The following is a 21580-nucleotide window of genomic DNA, read 5'->3' on the forward strand; positions in this document are numbered from 1 at the left end:
GAAGTGGTAGGTCACAGGTTTTACTGAGAATAATCCAAACCAATCAACACACCCAGCCTGGCAAATTCCACTCCTTCACTAGATCTACCTGCCAGTGCTCAAGAGCACCAGCTCCTTAGTCTGGTGTAACTGGTGATTAGGAACAAAAATGCCTGGTGCCAATATGAACCTGCACTCTGCAAAGCAGTCACGCAACTATGCCAAAGCACTTGCATCCTGACTCAGCTCTTCCCCTATCAAGTCTTGGACCTTCTACAAATTCTGCCATTGTGTAGCAGTGTGACAGCTTGGGGATGTGACAGACAAACAAGCATTAAGGTGAGATGAAATTTCACCTGCATTAGTACCAATACCCAAGTTTCTAAAGGTGAAAGACCAATGCATTAGCCCAGTGCTACAGTATAGCTGAGCAAATTCCTATAAGCTTGAGTAGAGCATGAAAAGTCAGTCTGATTTACAAAAATAAATCAACCACCACCTGTAGTAGCAAAACAATTTGTAACTGCTTTAAGAACTTTCTCCAAACATGAAAGTGTTAATTAGGAATCCGTTTCATTAGAAATCATAAAAGTTTGTCAAAAAACTGTTTTAGACTGAAATCACAACATAGATTAAAAAAAAAAAAAGAGTGACAATTTAAATGAGAACTGTCCCCAGTGAGTAGGTTGAGGCTAAAGTCTAATGAGGACGAAAGCCTTGTCTGTGGGGAATTTTTGGTGATACCTGGAGAAAAACTATACTGTGTGTAATTCTACCCGAATCGTTTTTACAAGTGTTGTAAAGTTTCATACAGTAAGATTTTTCTACATGCACTTCAATTTCACAGCAAGAGTGGCATAGAGTACCTAAACACAGAAGAGAGCTTTCATGCAAGATACCTAACTCCTTGATATAATAATGCATACAATTCAAAATGGTTATACTATGATTACACCTAGGGCTTTCCACAACTACAAGGTGGTGGGAGTGGAAAGCATGGCCCCCTGAATCATTAACTAGAAAGCAACCACCACCTTCTATATGGGATTTCTTTTTGCGCTTTTTCTTCATTCTTAATCAACTGTGCTGTTGCTGGCGATTCTTTGTAAAACTGGTAAAAACAAAATTATAATCACTGAATTGGGCAATCTGGTGATCAAGACGTTTAAACCCTTCAATCTTCTGGGCAGAAGAAAACACTGTACGACATTTAGAGCTCTAGAAAACAAAAAAAAGAAATTTACTTTTTTAAACTTAGCATTTAAAGATAGACTAGCACAGTATTTACTTTGTATGGTTCTTGTGTTACCAACATGCTTCAAACCCATGCCTGACAGCACTGCAGGAAGTTTCAGTCCCAAGCAGCAATTCTGCTACCTATGTATGGTATTGCTTTTTTCTATGAATCATTAGCAGGCAGCATCACCATTAACAGCAACGCTTCTACAACTGACAGCTGCAGCCAAATCCAGAAAAACACCAAAGCAAAAAGTGATGCCTCTACAGAGCTGCACAGGAAGTCATTAGAATACCAAGATTGGGCTGCCTCATCTTAGTATTTCTTAAGTTTTCTGGAGATCAGATGTAATGCATGCCAAAGCAATACTGAAGAGTATTTTTACTTTTCAAAGAAACTACCACCCAAATAGAGGCAAACTGGAAACTACTAACTCCCCAGTAAAAAAATCTCTAGCTTTGCTTTGTTTGTGTCTATATGCATTTCAGGAGCTGACAAGCTGATGCAAGAAAACTCACCTGATTAACAAAGAGGGTTGTCACAAATTTTCCTGGCTTGAAAACCTCTACAACTTTTCTAATCAGGTCATCGTAAGAGGTCTGACTTATGTTTGTTTCAAAACTAACGTAAGAGAACTCTGGTTCTGGAGTGATGTGAATAGTCCAGTAAGTTCCCTGGAGGGGCGGGGGAAAGAATATTATTACCGCCAAATAATTACTATTTATTTTAACATTAATTATCAATAAGGGTAAAACTTACATCCGATTTCATCCCATTCATTGAATACCCACAAGGATTGAACATTGTAGCATCAATAACAGAACCTGGTATCAGGTCACGAATTCCACTCATCTGAAATAGAAGTTAAAATTACACCACTCAGTTTATCATGCATCCTCGCACTCGTTTAGGTTTAATTCAAAGGCAGAATGAACACCAATTTAGGGGACAGGACACCAGAATTCTCCCAATAACAAGTCAGTTTGAGAATTCGTACCACTGTACATGAACTTGCTTTTCATCCTGTCACTTCCCAAATAAGTGGCCAAATGCCAAGTTGCATGCAAGTTATCAGACATTTAGCCTCTTACAGAACCAAGCTGCATACCTTCAAGATGAGGCAACAGCTTAGAAATCCAATACATAATTGCTTCTGCAACTAATATGGAAAACAGAGCTCCTGTTCAAGCAGTATCCACAAAGTGAAGGCTGTTTACATTTACTCTGGAGTGAGAACATACTTCTTTACACTCTAGAATGAAGTACAATCCCAGGCACTTTGATTTCCCACACAGTACTTTAGTTACAGCCACATCTCAATAGCAAATACAGCGTGAGAATCAAAGCCTAAGATGGAAAACCAGATAAAGTCAATGTACTTGTCAGAGAAACTTGTTCATGTCACAGGACTTTCCCATTCAGAAAAAGGAGAAAAGGAGGCAAAACCATCAAGTTGTGTTTAGACCTTAAATCCACCCCCTCCCCCCAAACTATCCAAGTGGCTCCACAATTTAACCTTAATTTTGATACCTAGATCCCCTTGGCATTCATTATCTTCAGTCTAAGTCCTACTCCTCATAGTTGCCATCATTCAGTGGAAGTTACTCAATTGTTGTTTTATTCCTATTCTTCCATTTTTCAGAGGATAAGCTTCCAACCACCCAAAGCACCACAAATTGCTCCTTTCAATAGATTAAAGTAGGGGCACTGAAAATGTGAGGTTGTATTTCCAAAAACATTCTAGATTTCAATCTATTTTCCCCTCAAAACACTAACCTGACATTTTCTATGAGATCTTTCCTACCAAAAAGCAAGCCTTGTAAGTGAAGCATTTTGTTGCCCAATTTCCACCATTCCCAAAAATGCTTAGTTTTCAAGCAAACATACACGAGTGACATCATTTGCAGTAACACCATCTTTCATGTAGAACTGGTCCATAACTACTGGGTCAAGCTCACTCATCAGAATTTCCAGTGTCTGATCAGGCTGATTGGATATCCGACTCTCTGGGAAATCCAGGGTGTACAGGTACCTATATGAAATACAAATCACTTATGTAATAAATACTAGCAGCACCAAGTTAACTTTTACTGTAAGCCCCGAAGATTTCAAAGTCTTCACATACGTACCAGCAATCAGAATTCATACGCCCCATGCAATAAGCTGCTCCATCTGACAAGACAAAGAGTCTCCAGTTAATATATCACAACTGATTCTTTATGTAAAAGATTAACTTCATTTCATATTTAAAGATAGTGAAGTCTTTCACAGAACACTAGAGGTTCACTGATACAGCCAGCATCTGCATCAAGTAAGCAGGTAATTAACTTCAGGAACTTTGTAAAGCCAATGATCAGAAGAACAGGCTCCCTCAGAAGGTGGTCTGGACCACCCCAGTTCAGAGCCTACTAGCAGGAAATTCAGATTACAGCTTTAGCTACACAGACAGAAACGCTAGTACTCTTAAGCATCTATTTAATGAATTTACGATTAGCATTTATCTTCCAATAACTCAGATAAGTACTACAGCCTCCATGTTCCTTCAAAAAACTTTTCTGCCAGTAGTTAAAATTCAAGGTTATTCTTGTAGGTTTTAGATTATTAAATGTTTGAACTCAATCTTTAGTGCAGCAGCTTTTCTGAGAAAAGCTTACATTTTTTTTTCTTCAGTGTATTAGTTACCTTAAATTACTATTCTACCTTTTTAATGAGGCTTTTAGGGTTAGTGACAGCTGGATTCTACAGACTGAACTACTGTACTCCATTTGGAAGTCTGAGGATGACCTCAGTTAAGACAAGGTGTTAAATGTCAAGCTTAATATGATTCAGAAAATAAGTACTTATAGCTTTTGATTTTTACACAGACAAAGCTTGTGCCAGCTACAAGACTGCAAGGACTGCTGAATGAATGGCCTGGCAGCCTGTACGTATTGTACTGCTTGTCACTTCTCATTTCACATCAACACTTCACGCAAGCTGCACAGCTTTGCTGAGGGTTAATGAACTTACTTGGGAAAATTTCGTTAAGAAACTCTACTTCTTCCTGGAAATTCCTATGTGGGTACTCCTGGTGGGAAGGCTTCATGAAATTCTTACGTGAATAAAAGAAGCTCTGAAAAAATAAAGGTGCATCTTAAATACTGAATTTATCTGTCCACCTTGAATCCAAAAATCTAGAAAAACAAGCATTTACTGTAAGCTTTCACAGGGCCTAAGTTTTCATTGTCAAAACACTGCTACCTGTATTTCCATTTCAGAGGCATATGGTTATTCCTAGCTTAATTAGTAAGATACAGGAGACAGCTTACTTCCAAATTTGTTTTCCACAAGAAAATGTCAGTGACATTCAGCACTGACAACATAGGCATGGAAGTCTTTCACCCTTAAGTAACCTTAACTCAGCACACTAACATTTATAAGTTAGCCTTCTATTTGCCTCTTAAAGGATGCTAAATCCTACAGCAGAGCAAGCAATCTTATATTACAATCTTCCCATTATGGGAAGCATACGTAAAAGGCAAAGGAGGTTTCAGAATATTTAATAAAATCAGTGAATTTGAAATATTAGTAAAAGCTTTTTGTACATTTTAAGGAAGATGCAGCATTTCTGGCACCTTACCTGGATTGAGTCAAACCCACTGTACTCCCTAGCAAGCTCCAACAGGGGAACCAGTGCTTGCAGTAAGAGGGTGGTACCACACGTCTTCAAAATGAAACGTCTCTTGGAGACAAACATGCTACTCTCACTGCAAAAAAAGATGTGTTAAATATATTTAAGTGCTCTATATTAAACAAGCCAGGGGAGAATGGTTAGATCTTGGTTCTTATCCCAACTAAATGCATTACTGTAAGTGAACATTCAGCATATGGTATACACATACTTGGCAGATGGATCAAACCAATAGATTTTAGTTATCATTTGAGAGCTGTTGTGATTTCCCAAAACAAATACCTGCTGCAAGCATGATATTACACAGCTACCACTCTACAGGGAAAGAGGTACTACATGCATTACATATCCTCAATCTATTCGAGAAATACAAACATGCTGTGAAGTGGGCACACAACAGACATGCAATTTAATTTCTTAACCCAGACACAGAACAGGGTCAAACTCGAAATCTGACTTTCTCAGCTGAAATAAAGCCTATGAGAAAGTCAACTCAAAAAGGGCAAAAGCCTTAAGAGAATTTCAGAAGTTGTCCAGCTGCATCTTCTAGGAATGCTGACTACTGGAAAGTTGTAAATCAGCACCTGTCCACAGGAACAGGAAGTCTCATAATGAGAGTATAGACACAGCTATATGATATGCCTTATGTATAAGATAACAGTTTATGTATAGGTAATTTCTGTAAGTCAGACACTGAACTACAGTTCCACTGAAATGGAGATTAGCATTGATACTACATTGAGAACTTAATGTATATGTATAATGTATATGTTATACTTAAACATGTATAACTAGTATCTTATCTCCATGTAACTGAACAATGGGAATAAGTCTATCTTAAATAACTAAGTCAGTCTGGAATGCTGTTTAAGAACTCAAAGTAAAGGTTATACTTCATCCAAAGTACAGTTGTAACTAGTTACATTCTTCTCGATTTTAAGTATATGAAGCTTGCGGAAACAAGACTTCAGCACAGTTTCTCTGACTAGCTTGCTCTTAGCCCAACCTTGCCCTCAAGGCAGTCTTTCAGAGTACAAAAGCTTCAGTTTTTGTAATCTGAAGCAAAACAGAGAATGTCAATGTGTCTGTAAAGTTCATGTAGAAAGAGCATGAAAGTATTTTGCAAGATGAAAAACACATGGCAAAAGTAGCGTCCTTACAACTAACTGCTGCACAACGCAAAAATTCCAAGATTTCAGGAAAGCTACATTTTTACAGATGTCCTTAGCTCAGCTGCAAGAGTTGTTCCACTTGACTGCATTATCCAGAGTTAAAGCCGATCTACTGATATAGTTTTTGCCAATCTAAGTGACACCTACATGCACTACTCTGCTGAAGTAATCCTAAACCTCTTAATTGGGGAGACTTATTTATACCTGAAAAAAAGTCAATGATCAGGTGCAGGAACACCACAGCCCTTTCCTTAATCCTTTTAAAAGGACAAACACTTCTAACCATGAAGACATTTCTGCTACTGAACCAAAGCATGACAGTATTATGATTAGCAGACCCCTGCAAGTTGTAGTCATGAACAGCAGGATCTTAACCCAGGACTGGAATCTCAGCCAAATGGATCCCATATGACAGCTTTCACTTTTTTACCTCTTGGAGACTAAAAGAATAAGCTAGTGACTTACCTGAGTACATAAGCTTCCTGCTTGTCAGTTTTTGTCACACTTATGATCAAACAATGCACATTCTCCAGAAGTTTGTCCCACTCAATCCTGTGAAGAAATTATAGAAGAGCACAAAGAACAGGTTAAACAAACCAAAGCTTTCTGGAACCCTGGGTAAAAAGTATAGCCCAGACAAGACCATAGCTCTTGTCTTGAGCTGCTGAATCTGAAAACATGAAAGGCAAGGACTTTTTATATAGGACTGTCTATCACAATACAGTAATATCCAGTAATATTCTTAGCTCTCAGTGAATGGCTAAGTATTCCTCAGGATCCGTTAGTGTAATCTGCTGCACGAGGAAAACTGTCAGCAGCAACCCCAAGCTTCTAACTAGGCCAGTCAGGATAAACTTAAGCCCTGCATCCCACATGTACAAAGATAAAATTCATTGTTGTAACTTAAGGTATGCTTTAGGTTGAATCTCCATGTACTTCAATCACAGTCATTGGCAACTACTGGAGTTATAAACCAGCAAGTTAACATTAACATGTTTTAGTTGTCCAGCTTAGAGTCAAGTTCATAATTTAATTGAAAGCCAGCCCTAAAAACTAATACATCTCAATGACCTGAATTCCTCTCTGGTTGATCAGCATCGTAGAATTCCTTCCACCTCTGGAAGATACAAAAGACTTAACAGCAAATAGCTTGGAATATTACACTTACAAGAAAATAAACTGAACTGTTTTCATATAGCGCAAGTTGAAGCTACAGTGCTAGATTTCAGTCTAGCAGTAGAAGTTTAATATTTCAATTCTTTACTGTCACTACTCATTCTACAAGGAATTTTATTAAGAAACTGAAAAAAAATCAAAGGGCTCAAATTAAGCCCAAAGACTTCCAAGTACTCAGAGGTGACAGACTTGCAAAAAACTACTGTGGTTGTCACTTCAGTGTTGTGTCTACACCAGATTAGTAGAATCCAATAGTCAAATCTGCTATAAGCGGACAGGAACAGATACAGCTTCCTGAAGTTGCAACATTACAAGACTCCCAGCTGCCCTACTTCTCTCATCCCTCCCTTCCCACATCATATTCCAGCTGCAGATTTGCACTGGCTCTTGTGCTCAGACCTGTCCTAAACCAAGAAATTTAATAACCCAGCATAAAAGTAAGCTACCCATCAGTAGAGCTGGAACAACTCTAGGAGCATGGAAGAAATGCAATTTTTCATCACCAAGCAAGCTATTAGATTGGCTCAGCTGCCCATGTAACTGTCAGCCTAATCCCTCCTCAGGAGTCAGACCTCTCTCCCTTTATTGACACTGCAGAAGTTCTATACTTGTACTTCAGGGCAGAGCATTCACTGTTAATTCAATCAGCAGGGTTCCTCCAGCAGCCACCATTCTTACCCCTTAGAAAACTGGTCAGTGTGCAAAGTTGAAGTTTTAGATTCTGCTGTACATGGAACTAAAACACATCCAGATGTTCTTTGCTTCTCTGAACACCCCAGCAAATAAATGCCTTAATTTCTCCCTCACTTGAGAATGCCTCCTGAAACTGAATTCTGTACCTTTACTACTAATACTTGAGGATTTTCCCTTTTAAAGTGTATACTGCACTAAACCAGTGTATTTATGCAGGAGTCAACCAGAACAACATACTTAACTTACAAAGTCACTCTATAGCCTCCTCTTAGATCAGACTGAAACTATTAAAAATTAGTTTAAGAGAATCCTATGCAGCTTAAAATCCCTTATACATAAGGGCACATCTGAACAACTTTGAGCTTAGTGATATTACTGGATACTTAAAATCCAAGTGAGTTTTCCCTACCACCCCAGTTAGTGAACCTTGATAAAATACTCCTCTGCAACTACAGACATGACAGCACAGACCACTCAAATCTGCATGTCAAACAAAAAAAACAGCTTGCTTTTAATGCTCAGATAAAGCCCCACACATTTATTCATCTCTACACTTATGTCATTGACTGGGTTTAGCTCCGTTCCTGATACTCAAGTATGTATGAAAATGCAAGTGTCTGCTCATCTTTGAAAAACTTGGTAAATGCAAAGAATAAAATAGTTTATATTACACCTATTTTTAAATGCTCCTAGACAATCAGGCTATTTTGCTGAGGGCTGAAGGATTTAGTTTTCTATGGAAGCTACAGCACACCTGCATAAATTTGCCAGTCTTAGTACCTTCCCTCTAACATTTTATTATGCTATTCCTGTAAACCAAACTAGGTAATGTGTTACCTTGGTTTGGTATGATGGAATAGCTGTTCAAATCATTCCAGCACCACTACTGACGATATTTTATCTGCTGCTGAAGAAACAGTGTCTGACATAGCTTTTGTGAAAGCTGAGGCAGAGTTCCCTTACACTGCCTCATGCTGAGCTGCAGTAAACCCATTTGTACATCATTACAAATCTGGTTTTGTACTTGTCTAAGTATTAATGTGTATGTAACTACCTCAGGCTTTGCAAGACCATACATCTCAGCCTTCACAAGCTTCTTACCTAGTCAGACAGTCAAAACCTTAGCTCTATGTAGGCAAGTGAGAATTTTAAGTATCACTGTAGTGCAATTCAGTGCAGACATTTCAGGAAAATGACTCATTTAAGTTTCTATCACATATTAGTAGAGAAAGATGTAACAATTTTTCTGTTCAAGTAGTCCAACAATGAAGGCTCAGTACAGCATACTACCAACAATACAATATTGCATGTTAAGTCCAAAGCTTACCATGCAAAGAAAGTCCCCAGTTATGTTTGTTAGTACTATAGTTGGTATTTAGATACTGTGGCTGAAATCTGCAGTTGCACAAGACCTTTGTATATTAAAACTTGGCTCAGGTTTTTTTTTTTTTTTGCTCACTATTCCACTACAGAAATCATAGCTAAGCATATGCTAAATGTTCATCCATTCAGCCTTTACAGGAATAAAGGGTAAATTCATCATTTTAATCTGATTAGAGTAACATTAAGAAAGCCTGCAAGTTGAGAAACATAAAAGATGTCAGGCTTGATCCAGAAGCATACATAAAATAGACTAACAAAGGAGCACCCAGGATGAGACTTGGCCACATTAGGGAGAAGTTTTGCAGAGATACCAGCCTGTACCTATACACATTTTAAAGTTAAGCACAGAAAACTACAGAAAGGCCACTAACATGCTGGATTTGATCTCAATATAATCTGTTTAAACAAGATGACCTTAGTATTTGACATTTTCCATTGTTTAAAGCAGAGCTAAGGAAGAACATCTGGGACTACTTTGTACCAAGCAGACTGAGTTCACTAGAAGACTAACTCTTGCATTTCTTCCTTTTCTTTAATCTGTATAATTATTTAAGCATTACTAGAGACAAGAAATGTCCACCCCACTTAAAGTGGAAACAAAAAAAATCCACCTTAAAAATAGTATTTCAATGGTTATCAGTACATGTATTGTAGCTAATCCCATTTCATTTCATCAAGTAAAAATTCTCAAAGTTAGTAACTGAAATACTTGAGAACATTACTTCCTATTTCATAACTGAGTGAACTTTTAACCGGGAAGCAAAGCCTCCAAGTGAAAAAGGGAAAGCAAACCCACTCATTCTCAATAAAATACTATCATGGGCTTCTGCTCTTTGAAACTCCCCTTTCAATGGGAAGTATGTGGATTGCATTAGTATTTCCTAAATTATTTCCCATAGCCATACATCAGTACAACTCCAAAGACTTTGGACACTTTTCTCTACACTCAAGCCAAGCATACTAGAATATGATGCATGACAATCACTGGTAGCTAGGTTCTGTAGCATGCCTGCATCCACTGGAACTCCAAACTGAAAATACATTTGAGACCAACCCCTCACTGTTACGTAGGCTTATTACTGACTTCATTTCAAAGCTGTAAGATCCTGTTCCTGAAACTTCAAATAACTGACACCTACTAAAAGTCAAAATAGTTTCTCCAATAGGCAAGCACCATGCATCTTAAATGGTTGCACATGCTCCGAGAATACCAAATGAAAATGGAATACATCTACTCAAGTGTGAAAAACTGTCCATGCTTGAACAGTAGAAAGCACCTCACGCCATACTTGACTAGCAGAACATGCCAAAAGAAAAAAAAAAATCAAGTTTAGCAATCTACTAGTATACCTGTGTTGTAATGTTTAGTGCCTTATCAGCACAGCCTTGTTACCTGAGTCCAAATAGCTTCCATTCAAACTGCCACCCAGGTATGTCAGTACAGGAAACCCATCAGAACTGAGAAGTACTTTAACTTATTTTTAGAATAAGTATGCTTAAAGTGTGTAATGAAATGAATAGTCAACAGTCCCTCTCAACCAAGTTCCAAACCATCATGCTTGCTCCTTTATTTCATATTTCTGAGAAAAAGAATGAATAAGCTATGAATCCAGTTTTCCTTGCCAGATAAAATCATACTTCTGAATGCAAGTTATTGGCCTATTCTGAGCCTTTACCTTCAGGGGTAAAACAGGTTCTTAACACAAGAGTCAAGCATATCAGGCAGTGGCATAATACTGCTGTTTCTGGCCAACTGGGAAGGGGATAACAGCAATTTAAAGAGATAAAGAACTACAAGAACTTGTTCCTATCAGCAATTAACAGCCTCCACAAGCATACCATCCCACCACCCCCGTAACAGTAACTTGCTAACACAGCCCAGCCAGCACTGGGAGGAAAAGTTGTTTTGTAGTAGGGCAGGAATTTTTAAGTAGTAAGTCGTATGAAACTCCTAAGGACAGCTTAAGATGTATACATACTTTTGCATTAGCTTTTCATTAAAACAAAACAGCTGACAAGTCGCTAGTAATCAAAGTAATAAGCATTTTAATCTTGTACTTTACTATAAGACCTTGTTTTAAAATTAAGCATCCAACTGCAGAACAACTTTTTATTCCCTAACCTGTTACCTACTAAGTATTTTTAGGAGCCAATAGATATATCAGTTACCTCATTAGCAGGCTACAGTTAAGTAGGCAAATTCCTACCAATACCATGATCCAGAACAGTCAAACTCAATGCCTTGTCTGAACTGCCTATGCAGAGGAGCTGCAGCCAAGGAGCATGGCAGCTGGCTAAATACCAGTGTCAGCAGAGTTGCAACATACGTTTCAAGCGTCCTGAAACAGGTACAGACCAACTACACAAAAATGACATGCTTTTTAAAGCACGTCCTAGCAGGTGGTGTATTCTTCTGCAGACAGATGCATGTGAATTATTTCCTATTAGAATTACAAACTTAGTTTATAAACTGCACTTGAAGATAGATTATCTTGAACTGTGTTCACAACCCAAGTTTAGACACAAGGCACTGGCAACTTGATAATTTTACTTCAGCAGTATCTGTGGAGTGCACAAAAACCACACACCCTCTATATGCTCTGAACAGAGACATGCAGAAAGACTGTCTGCATTTCCCTTATCTTAAACTTAAAAAACTCTCCAGGGACATGCACTTAATCATGAATTAAAGACAGGCACCTGAATGGAAAATTGCATCCACATCAAAAGTGATTCCAAACAGCACTCCTCACAAAATACTTCTTACCTAGAAGGTCCTGGGCCAACTACTAAAGAGAATCATTCCCAAATGACACCAAGATATTTCAGCAATGGCACAACAATGGACACACACAGTGCTTTAAAGGCTGCATATTGCTGCTGTTGCAGGCCTTTTACCATTATTGAAGTTACAGCAATGTATATGGAATGGTGACTTCATCCTTTACATCCAAAGATATTCGATGGGTATTCCTAAGTCTCTCATATCAAACTAGAAAACATACCTGACACAAGACATTTAAGGAAGCACGAGCCCCAACAGGCACATCAGGGCTTCAACAAGACTTACAGGCAACATTCAGGGCAAGTGTGAGTGTAACCTTCTCCAGGAGGAACATGCTGTAAAGCAACAAATATCTACCATAAGCCTCAAACCTTCCCGTTCTCCTGGCTGAGTAAATAGCCATTAGGAAAGCCCTTTTAAGAATACACCAGTGGCTACATATTTTAATAGGATACTTTATGGAGTCTCACTAAGGGACCAGATCTTTGACAGAAAGTGACTAACCAAATTCTTTAGCAGTTTCAGTGGTTAGGTTGGAAAATAGCAAAACTTCCCACAAGCAGTATCACAATCAGTAGTAGTAGTGAGTGTAAAAGGGCTCGTTTCCTTTGTGTGAAACCATTCCTTAATTACAACCAAGGGAGTTACAAGCAAACATGTTTTGCCTGTAATTTTGAACTTGTTTGCTAAAATCTAGTGTATGAATATCAATTTTGAGAAGGGGAAGACTGAATTCTTACATGGAGTTCTCCAGATTACCTTCACCTCCATGCAAGTACACAGTGACAGAAGCCCTTATCCTGGCACAATCCTACCTACCCTGCCTTCTTCCCCATCTCCACACAGAATAGCTCTACACTGTTTTGTTCTGAAGCCCTGCAGGAGTAAGTAGAATAAGGCTCATGGCCCAGCCTCCTTGTACCTTCACTGTTTGAGAAAACAGGCAGATGACAGTGCTGTGGTCCCAAGGGCTGGGGGAGTGGGTAGAGGTGCAGCAGCAAGTTGACTGACTACAGGGTGCAGTACAAAGCAAGTATTTACAGGACTCCTATCAGATGCCTGACTACTGGTGCTTGCAAGTTTTCGTGTAGCACAGGATGAAAATCTCACATCGGTGTCGCTCCATATTGCTCATCACTGCACTGTTTTTTCTCCAGTTTCTCACGTGTCCACATAATGTAGACAAATAGGAAGCATACTGAACATCCATAAACATGCTTAATTTCAGAGTATTCTTCAGGGTTGAATGCTTAAGATACGGACTCCTAATACTTGCATCATTGACCTATGGTTTCAAACTTCTGTACTTTAAGATGAAGGTAAGCCTTGAGATGGGAAATGCATAGCTGCGTATCACCTGAAGGAATAAACAGCTGCTTTTACTGTGGAGACAGCAAACACACTACTCTGTCACCACAGAATTCCAGGGCTCACAGCATGTTCATCATGTTTTCAGCAAACCCTTGTTTTTTTATACATAGTTCAAGGCTATTTTTAAAAAACATGCTTTACAAAGCATAATGAGAGCAAGCACTGAAGTTAATGCAAATTATTTTGAGACCACAAAAATGTTAACTTCATTCCACTTTTGAATGAGTAGGGTAGGCATCTTCACATGCTTGCCACTATTTCAACCACAAGACCTTTTCGCGGAACTAATTAGCAAATGAACCCCACCCCACCCCCCAAATCTTAACAGTAAAGCCCACGTTCAATACTTTTAAGTTTTCAGTTGGAACCTTTACTGAATGTATTAAAACAGTAAGTACAGATCTTTTCTGAAATACTTTACACCTATCCAAACTCTTCTCTAGAAACCAGGCTTGCCCATAGGAGGAAAAAATGGAAAATTTCTTAATTGCATCAGTTCTTGAACTTTTTTCCCTTTTTTGCTGGTGATATCCAAAGACTTTAAAATATCTAATCCCTAGCAAGCACAGGCAACATGAAAATTTTTAGCTTTGAACACCAGCTTAGTCATTCAGTAGATGAATGGCTCACATTTCACTACTAAGCAGGTATTACAATACAAAAGGCAAGCTCAACTGGTTTGCAACTTGACTCTAATTTAGCCATTGTTCTACAGTTTCAGCTTTGATTTCAAGTTCTGTTCAACATAAACTAGTTTATTCAACTGCCTTTATAGAATTAGCATAGTGGGATAGATTGTATTCAGAATTTTTTCATGTAGTAAATAATTCTGACAATTTCCTAAAATAATGTTTGTAAAATTTCATTTCATGCTAGCAACACAGTATCACTGGCAATTACTCCTGGACACAGACTAACAGCAATTTTCAGACATGTCACAGCTTCCTACCAAAAAAGTACACAGTTTCAATTAACATCTTGTATTAAGAGCCAATTAACACAAAGGTCTTCAAAGCTTGCTCACAGCTCTGGAACTGTGTTAAGACCACATGTTCAACAGTTAACAGTTTGTATGTACTCTATTAAAACTTTACAGCCATATCTAAACCATACAAAGGAACTGTTACAGTACCTGCCTTGCAATTACATTGAATGCCATCGAGCAGTTTTAAAAATTAAGTTTGCAGTTTTGGAAACATGAGCCTGAGCTGACAAACAGAACACCAGAGCGCATGAATGTGCTGATGAGGAAAGCATTTGCAGAATGCCATCTCTAAACTAGATCTGTATATCCCAACACCAGCATATTAACACAAAGTCAAAGGAGTACTTTTGGAATCTTCCACATTTGAAGTCAAACACGACAGGAATCCTGTAGTGCCTACGTAATTCAGATCATCTGCACATATTTTAGCTGGGATTTGCAATTGTCTTCCAGCATGGCCTGGATGTTAACTATACGAGTTGTTACCTTGTGGTATCTGCTATGCCATGAAACCTCAAAGAACTGTATAACCGTATCTGGCGATTTCCATGTTAAGCACATGATTCAAGAAGGTCTAAATATCTTCACAAGTTCAAGTTACATGAGCAAACTAGCTCATCACACCAACAGGTCAGAGCTGAACATGTATTCTGCAGTAGAGCTTCTGGCATAGCAGAAAGTAAGCTTCCACTGCCCATGAGCTAGTGGTGTATATATACACATATATACACACACGCACATGAAGAATGAGCTGTTCATTATTTCAGTTATCTGCCCACTGGCTATTCACATCTTTGGATAGCTAACTACCAATATATACAAACAGGAAATTTGCTGAGAAATACCAAAACAAAGGAAAAGACAAATAGCATATGCTAAGTATGCCTTTGAATGGAGATGCTACCATCATTACCATATTCCAAACATTCAATACATCATGACAAGCTCTCCTCCAAGCTCCCTGCTCCAAGACCACTGGATAACAGCGATATACACAAGCAGATCCTGATACACTAAAACCACCAGATCCTCCACCTACCATTTGAACCTGGAAAGTTGAACAATTTACCACACTGGCAGTAAACTACTGACATAAGTATAACCTTCAGATTTGCCCTGTATGCTTAAGACAAGCCTGCTTTTTTCAACCACGTCAGCCGATTACATCTACATACCAATCTTGTCCCTCCTATAAACCTGCGCATAGCTCTGGGTCCATAAGCAGACTTTGCTTTGTACTTCAAGCTTGCAGCTCCCATTTTCTGACACTTCCAGGACACTTGTGCCAGAACATCATTTTCTGCAGATCTACGGTTGGACCCCTGATTACTGCCAAGTCAGAAGTCTAGGTATTCCAGCCTTTCCACACTCCCCCCCTATAAAATACCGTCCGGGCAAGCTACAGTAAAGACACCCCACGCCTGTCTTGCCCAGCATGGTTTCAAAGGTGACCTGTGTGCCGGCAGGTGGCCATCGGCTACTGTGCTAACAACGGCCGAGCAGGCACACCTCAGCCACGGGAGGAAAGAGCTGCCCCCTCCCAGAGAGGGCCGAGCCTGAAACACGTGTGCACAAGAAGCTGTGTGGGCCTCGGGCCTTTCTTCCTCCCTCCCCGGGTGGCAGTGAAAGAAGCGCCAGCACATTCTTCAAATGCCCATTGGGTGACAGGCGCGGACCCACCCCTTCGCGGCGCCCAGCTCCCATTGGCCTCAACTTGTCAATGGGGGAAAGGAGAGGCAGCGCGGGCGGGGAGCCCAGCCGGGAGACTCACGTGTAAATCGCGGCTCCAGTCACACTTCGGGGGGGGGGGGGGGGGGGGGGGGCGGGGGCGGGGGGCGACCCCCCCCGCCGCTGCCTGCCTCACGCCGGTGCCTAGCACGCCACAGGGAGCCACGGGAAGGGTTCCCGCGTACCGCCCGCTTCCCTCCGTGAGCGCCGCTGTACGAACCTGTCCAGCTACACCGTGCCGGAGGCCGCTGCGAAACCGGCCATGTGAAGGAACCATCAATCCTCGTCGCGACAGCGACAGGGATCCCCCCTTTCCAGCTTCCGCGAACTGGGAGCGAGATTCCCACCCCCCACTCTCCTCAGCACAGCCGGTCTCAACGGGCAGGGATTTTCCGAGCCTCCCCATCCCGAAACCGGCGGGAGCAAGAAGCCCCGCCGCAAAAGGACTTCCGCGGCTCTCGCTGCGAGCGGGGCCAGCCGCTGCCAGGCGGCCGCCGGGAGCCGCAACGTGCGCGGGGGCCTGGCGCAGAGGAGCGGGCGCCGCTGCCGTGCCCCCGGCAGCACTGCGACACTCCGCCACCCGCCTCCCCCCCCGCAGGCGCTGCCGGCCGGCGCGGCACACGCCCGGCTCTCCTCTCCCCGCCGCCACATGTTGCCAGCAGGGACCGACCGCACGGGGCTGCACGAGGTGGCGGCACGGAATGGCTTCCGCGCCGTCCCCGGCAGCGCCGCCACCTCCGCCGGGACGAGGGGAGGCTCCCTGCCTCCGCGGGCCGGCGCCGCGGCCTTCAGGCGGGGATGGGGGCGTCCCTGGAGGGCAGCGGAAGGTCACCCCCTGCCCTCCCCCGGCGGCGCTGCGCCGGCAGGCGGGAGAGGCCGGGGCTGTCACCGAGGGGGTGGGGTGGGGGGGAAGGAGGCCGACGGCCGCCAAGGGGCCGAGCCCGCCGCGCGCGCGCGCGCGGCCCTTGCCACCAACGGCTCTGCCGAGCCACCCCGGAACCAGCCTCCCGTCAGCGCTGCCGCCAGCCCGCGCACGGCCATTACCCGCCCGCCCCCCCCCCCCCTCCGCCCCGCTCCACGCTCTCGCCCGCCGCCTCCCCGCCCAGCTCCGCGCCGCCGCCGCCACACCCGGGCCCCGCGTGCGCCGGCCATTCACCGGCCCCTCCCGCCCCCCGGCCGTTAAGGGCAGCGCTCCCAACCGCCGCACACCCTCCCCACCCCAACCGTTAACGGACCTGGGTATGGTGCGAAGATCGCCGGACCCCTTGCTCTGGTGCGGCTCCTGCTGCGCGGGCTGCTGCCGGGCGAACCACACCTCCAACAGCTTCTCGGTCCCTTCGAAGAAGTGTGCACCGTTCTCCTTCATGGTGAGACAACTCGGCAACCAACAACCACAGAAATTAACGACAACCAAACTACCGCCCCCGGCCGCTACCGTCTGCTGCTGCACGGGCCGCGCTGCTGCCGCCGCCGGGTCCCAGTCCGTCCCGGGCGGGTTTCACCTTCTAGGGGATTTTTTTTTTTTAATATTAATTTATAAAAAAAAAAAAGAAGAAAGGTTGTTTTTTTTTTTTTAAACCAGCGAAAACCACCCGGAGTGCGCGGCGGCGGATGCGGCGTGAGCGTGTGTGAGAGGGTTACAGTCCGAGCGGGGGTGCGGGCGGGCAGGCGATGCGGTTCGGTTCCTTGTAGTCCGTGTGTTCCCCTGTTACAGAGAAGAGCGTTGAGCGAGCGCTAGCTAATGTCGCCGGCCATACTGTGTAAGCGAGGAACCAGCGCGCACGCAGCCCCTCTTATATTTCGGCCGGATAACGTCGGATCGCGCTTGCCATTGGGCCGCCGCCTCTCGGGCCCGCCCTCCCGCGCTTCCCATAGGACGGCGCTGACGTCTGTCGAGGCATATGCCGGTTCCTCTGGCCCCGCCCACTGCAGTCCGCCCGCCCGCCCGCAGGGAGCGGGAGCGGGGAGAGCGGGCGGCGGGGCCGGGCCGGGCCGGGGCAGCGCCCGGGGCCGCGCTGTGGCGGCCGCGCCGCCTGTGCGGGGGGAGGAGGGGGGAAGCGCGGCCTACGGTCGGCAGCGAGCGATCGGGGGGGGGGGGGCTGCGAGGGGGAGCAGGGCTGAACATGGCCGAGAGACGACGGGGGAGCAACCCCCGAAACACGTATGCGCGTAGCAAGGAGCAAGCCCGAGATTAAAGCCTCTTCCCGGGCCGGAGCTGCAGCACTCGGTCTGCACCTAACGCTTCTTTCCCTCTGCGCTTTCTTAACGTGCACAGTACTAGCTAGAACGGAGGAGGCTTAACGGCGCACTCAAACGTAATTCTCGCGCTCCTCTTCCCTCCGAGGAGCTGTGCGTGTGTGCCCAAGGAGTGAGAAGTTATTTATGCGTGTGTGTGTGCGTGTGTGTGGCAGAAGGAGCAAGTGACTGCGGAGGGCAATGTGCAGCCGTGTGCGCCGCACAGGAGAGAAAGCGTCTGCCGGGGAGGAGTGGGTGTATGTGCGTGTGTAAGTATCTGCCTACCTGCGATATTATTTTCTTTTTCTATATTTAGAACAAATCGTTGCAAACTAGACAGCTTCATGGCCGTTTAAAACATTTTCCATCAATATTATAATACCTTATAGTCCAGTATTGCCATATAGTCCAAGGAAACCCTCGCTACCGAACAAACGAAGAACAGAAAATACTGTCTGTCTGCCCCAATGAGCTTACAATATAAAGCATGGGACAAGCAGCAGCAGATGGCTGAGGACAGATGAATGAGTCCCGGACTAGGAGACGGTGAGATGGAATCGGACAACATAATAGGCAGCAGGCTCTGTCCACCATCGGAGTGACTCACCGAGTCCGTGAGTCATTCCCAAGGCAGCTGTATGTGAATCATTCCCTAGGTGGCTAGTTACCACTGTATGCACTCTTAACACTGCCTGATAGCTAGCAGAGAATCATGTTCTCCAGCGCTGTGTTTTTTTCTTGACTTGGTGTAAGTTGTCACTGCCATAAAAAGAAGGTCTTCCTTTCTCAACCATTTATTTCTGCCTGCGTTCTGTCTCCTTCTTTGTGCCAGTACAGGCACGTCGTGGTAGTGTAGCGGACTGCATCGGGTTTCATGCTAACTACTTAGTTTTAATCATGCTTAATAGTTTTTAATTGTGATCAGCTTTAACTTGCATTGGTTTCCCAAGCCGCTTCACATCCCAGCTACATAAACGCTTGTGTTGGTATAAATAAGAGGCTGTGCTTGGGCATGCACAAGAAATTATGGATGGGGAGTGCAGGACCACTTGTTTCAGTAGCCATGATGGGTAGCTGATATGCTTAAAGTGCTTTTAAAGCTACACCTGAGAGTTTGTGGACTCTGCTCAGCCATATTCCCTGTTTCATACTAGCCCGCCCATCCTTGTTTCTGGATCTGTAATACGAGTTCTTAGTCCTGTCTCTTCCTGGTTTCAGTCGGGTACTCAATCCTACTTTCTGTTTGCAAGTGATCTGTGTGACATTGCTCCAGCCAGATGTGTCTTTTCTTGTCTTGGATCCTGTCTTGTATGGAGGCTCTGACTTCCTGAGCTTTGACTGTAGTGTGGTCTCACCCCATGTCTTGGAGCACATGCACACAAACTCCAGCATTTCCTGAACTCTGACTGTGCTCTTGCCTGCCCCCTTCAACTACTGCTTTCTCTTACTTTTCCAGTTTAGAACTTCAATGTCTTCTCACCTGCTACCAGACACTAGCCTGCGTGGGCCTAACCCACTAGCTGTGACTGTTGTTTCTTGGTGTTAAGGCCAAGACCAATCGCCCATAAGAATGATTCTAAGACACTGCAGAGAAGGACAAAATTCAAAAAAATGAAGTCAGTTCTTTATTCTAGGAAGCTTCTCAGTGTGAAGGATAACCTATGAAACGGTGTAAAATACTGGTTTGAAAGTCTAACAAGGGACAATACAGCCCAGTATCACCAGCTGACATGAGGAGGGAAATGATCTCAACGCTGAGTAAGATGAAGCAGTGAAAGAATTTGAAAACAAAGACAAGTACTTCGTCTGATGTGATAGAAAAGTAGCAGGGTGATGTAGTGTATTTGAAGCCAGCGAGTATGGGTATGAACACCTAAAAAGAGGTTTATATTAACGCTGAAGGCTGCAGGCCTTCCTTCATGAGAGGCTGGATTGCCGAAAGATACACATGAAATAGGTGGAGGAGAGAAAGGAGGGAAACAGTGAAAGCTCTTTTTTGAACTTGACTGATAACTAGACATAAAGAAAGTATTGTCTGGGAGACAGGCTGAGGTTTCAGGAAGGACAGAAGGAGATTGTTGTGGATTAGAGGGAGATTCTGTGAGTCATCATTGGCATGACGGTCACTGCATTCATGTTTACAACTGAGATTACCCAGAGATAAAGCACAGACCAGGAGCTGAAGGCCTAGCAGGTTTGAAAATGCCCATTCAAAGGGGTTGCGCTAATTTAACTAGAGCAGTTTTAAAATTGATTTAATAACATTAGTCAAACATTTGAATCTGGAGGAAGGAAGGCTCGGAAAGACAGGAAGGCTCAGATATCATCATATGATTGTGAGACACAGGGCTAAAAATTGTTTATGATCTGGTTCCTTTGTAGTAATCTGCTGGCGCGACAGGCTGTAACTGGCCAGGTACGTTACCCTGTGCACAGGAGGGAATTGTGTGTAGTAAAAACTGTTGTAACTACATCAACTCCATTTTGCATTTGTTTATGTTAGGTGTGTAACGAAGCCCAACAGTCTCAGCGGTTCAGAGTTCCTGCATGCCAAAACAGAGCTTTGGGGCAGTCAGAAACAGGATGCAAGCCTGTATGGTGCCGAAGCTGCCCCCCATTTTCATTGCTAAACCAGGGGCAGAACACAGAGCTCATAGAGTTAGCGTGAAGCAATCTTTGCTCTTACCCATATTCTTGAATAGGGCAAGCTTGGTGTCAACAAATAATGAAGTCCAGAAAGAAAGATGAGAAAGTATGAATGTTTTATTGTACAGAAAGGACAATGATGAATTCTGTATTCTTATCCAGTCTCTTTACACTTTCCCAGTAGCACAAAGGGGCTGTAGAGTTCTTGAAATTTCTCCCTAGGGAATACTCCTTGTGCAGAGGTTTCCTCACTTTGAACAGCTATTTTGAACTGCTGCAATGATCCATAGGGGGCTGTGGCAGCCAAGTAATTTAGAGCTGCCAACTTACATGAGAGGCATTGCCAAGAAAAATGAAGATTCAAATATGGGATAAAGCTGCCTTTACCAGCCCTCCACCCAACGGGCAGCAAAGAATCGTGCTCGCTCTTTGTGAAGGAGAACATTCATTGTTAATGTTTATGTAAAGATTATGAGATTATGTTACGCTAATTCTATGCAACCCCGGCATGTGACCGTTA

General features: G+C 43.2%; 1 protein-coding gene across 2 annotated transcripts; it reads right to left on the bottom strand.

Annotated features, from left to right (window-relative positions):
* Positions 1 to 622: 622 nt before the first annotated feature.
* On the bottom strand, positions 623 to 17554 carry AMD1 (adenosylmethionine decarboxylase 1). Of its 2 annotated transcripts, XM_075707508.1 has the most exons (9): positions 17415 to 17554; positions 6524 to 6610; positions 4836 to 4962; positions 4226 to 4328; positions 3346 to 3388; positions 3104 to 3248; positions 1976 to 2068; positions 1735 to 1890; positions 623 to 1197 (listed from the first exon to the last, which is right to left on the bottom strand). In XM_075707508.1, exons 1-9 carry the CDS (start codon positions 17543 to 17545, stop codon positions 1057 to 1059), a joined length of 1026 nt encoding a protein of 341 aa, XP_075563623.1. In that variant the 5' UTR covers positions 17546 to 17554; the 3' UTR covers positions 623 to 1056. The 2 variants fall into 2 exon arrangements, with proteins under 2 accessions (XP_075563623.1, XP_075563624.1); XM_075707509.1 differs by lacking the exons at positions 3346 to 3388; positions 4226 to 4328; positions 4836 to 4962; positions 6524 to 6610.
* Positions 17555 to 21580: the final 4026 nt, after the last annotated feature.

The sequence above is a fragment of the Pelecanus crispus genome, chromosome 3, assembly GCF_030463565.1.
Source record: "Pelecanus crispus isolate bPelCri1 chromosome 3, bPelCri1.pri, whole genome shotgun sequence".
NCBI lineage: Eukaryota > Metazoa > Chordata > Aves > Pelecaniformes > Pelecanidae > Pelecanus > Pelecanus crispus.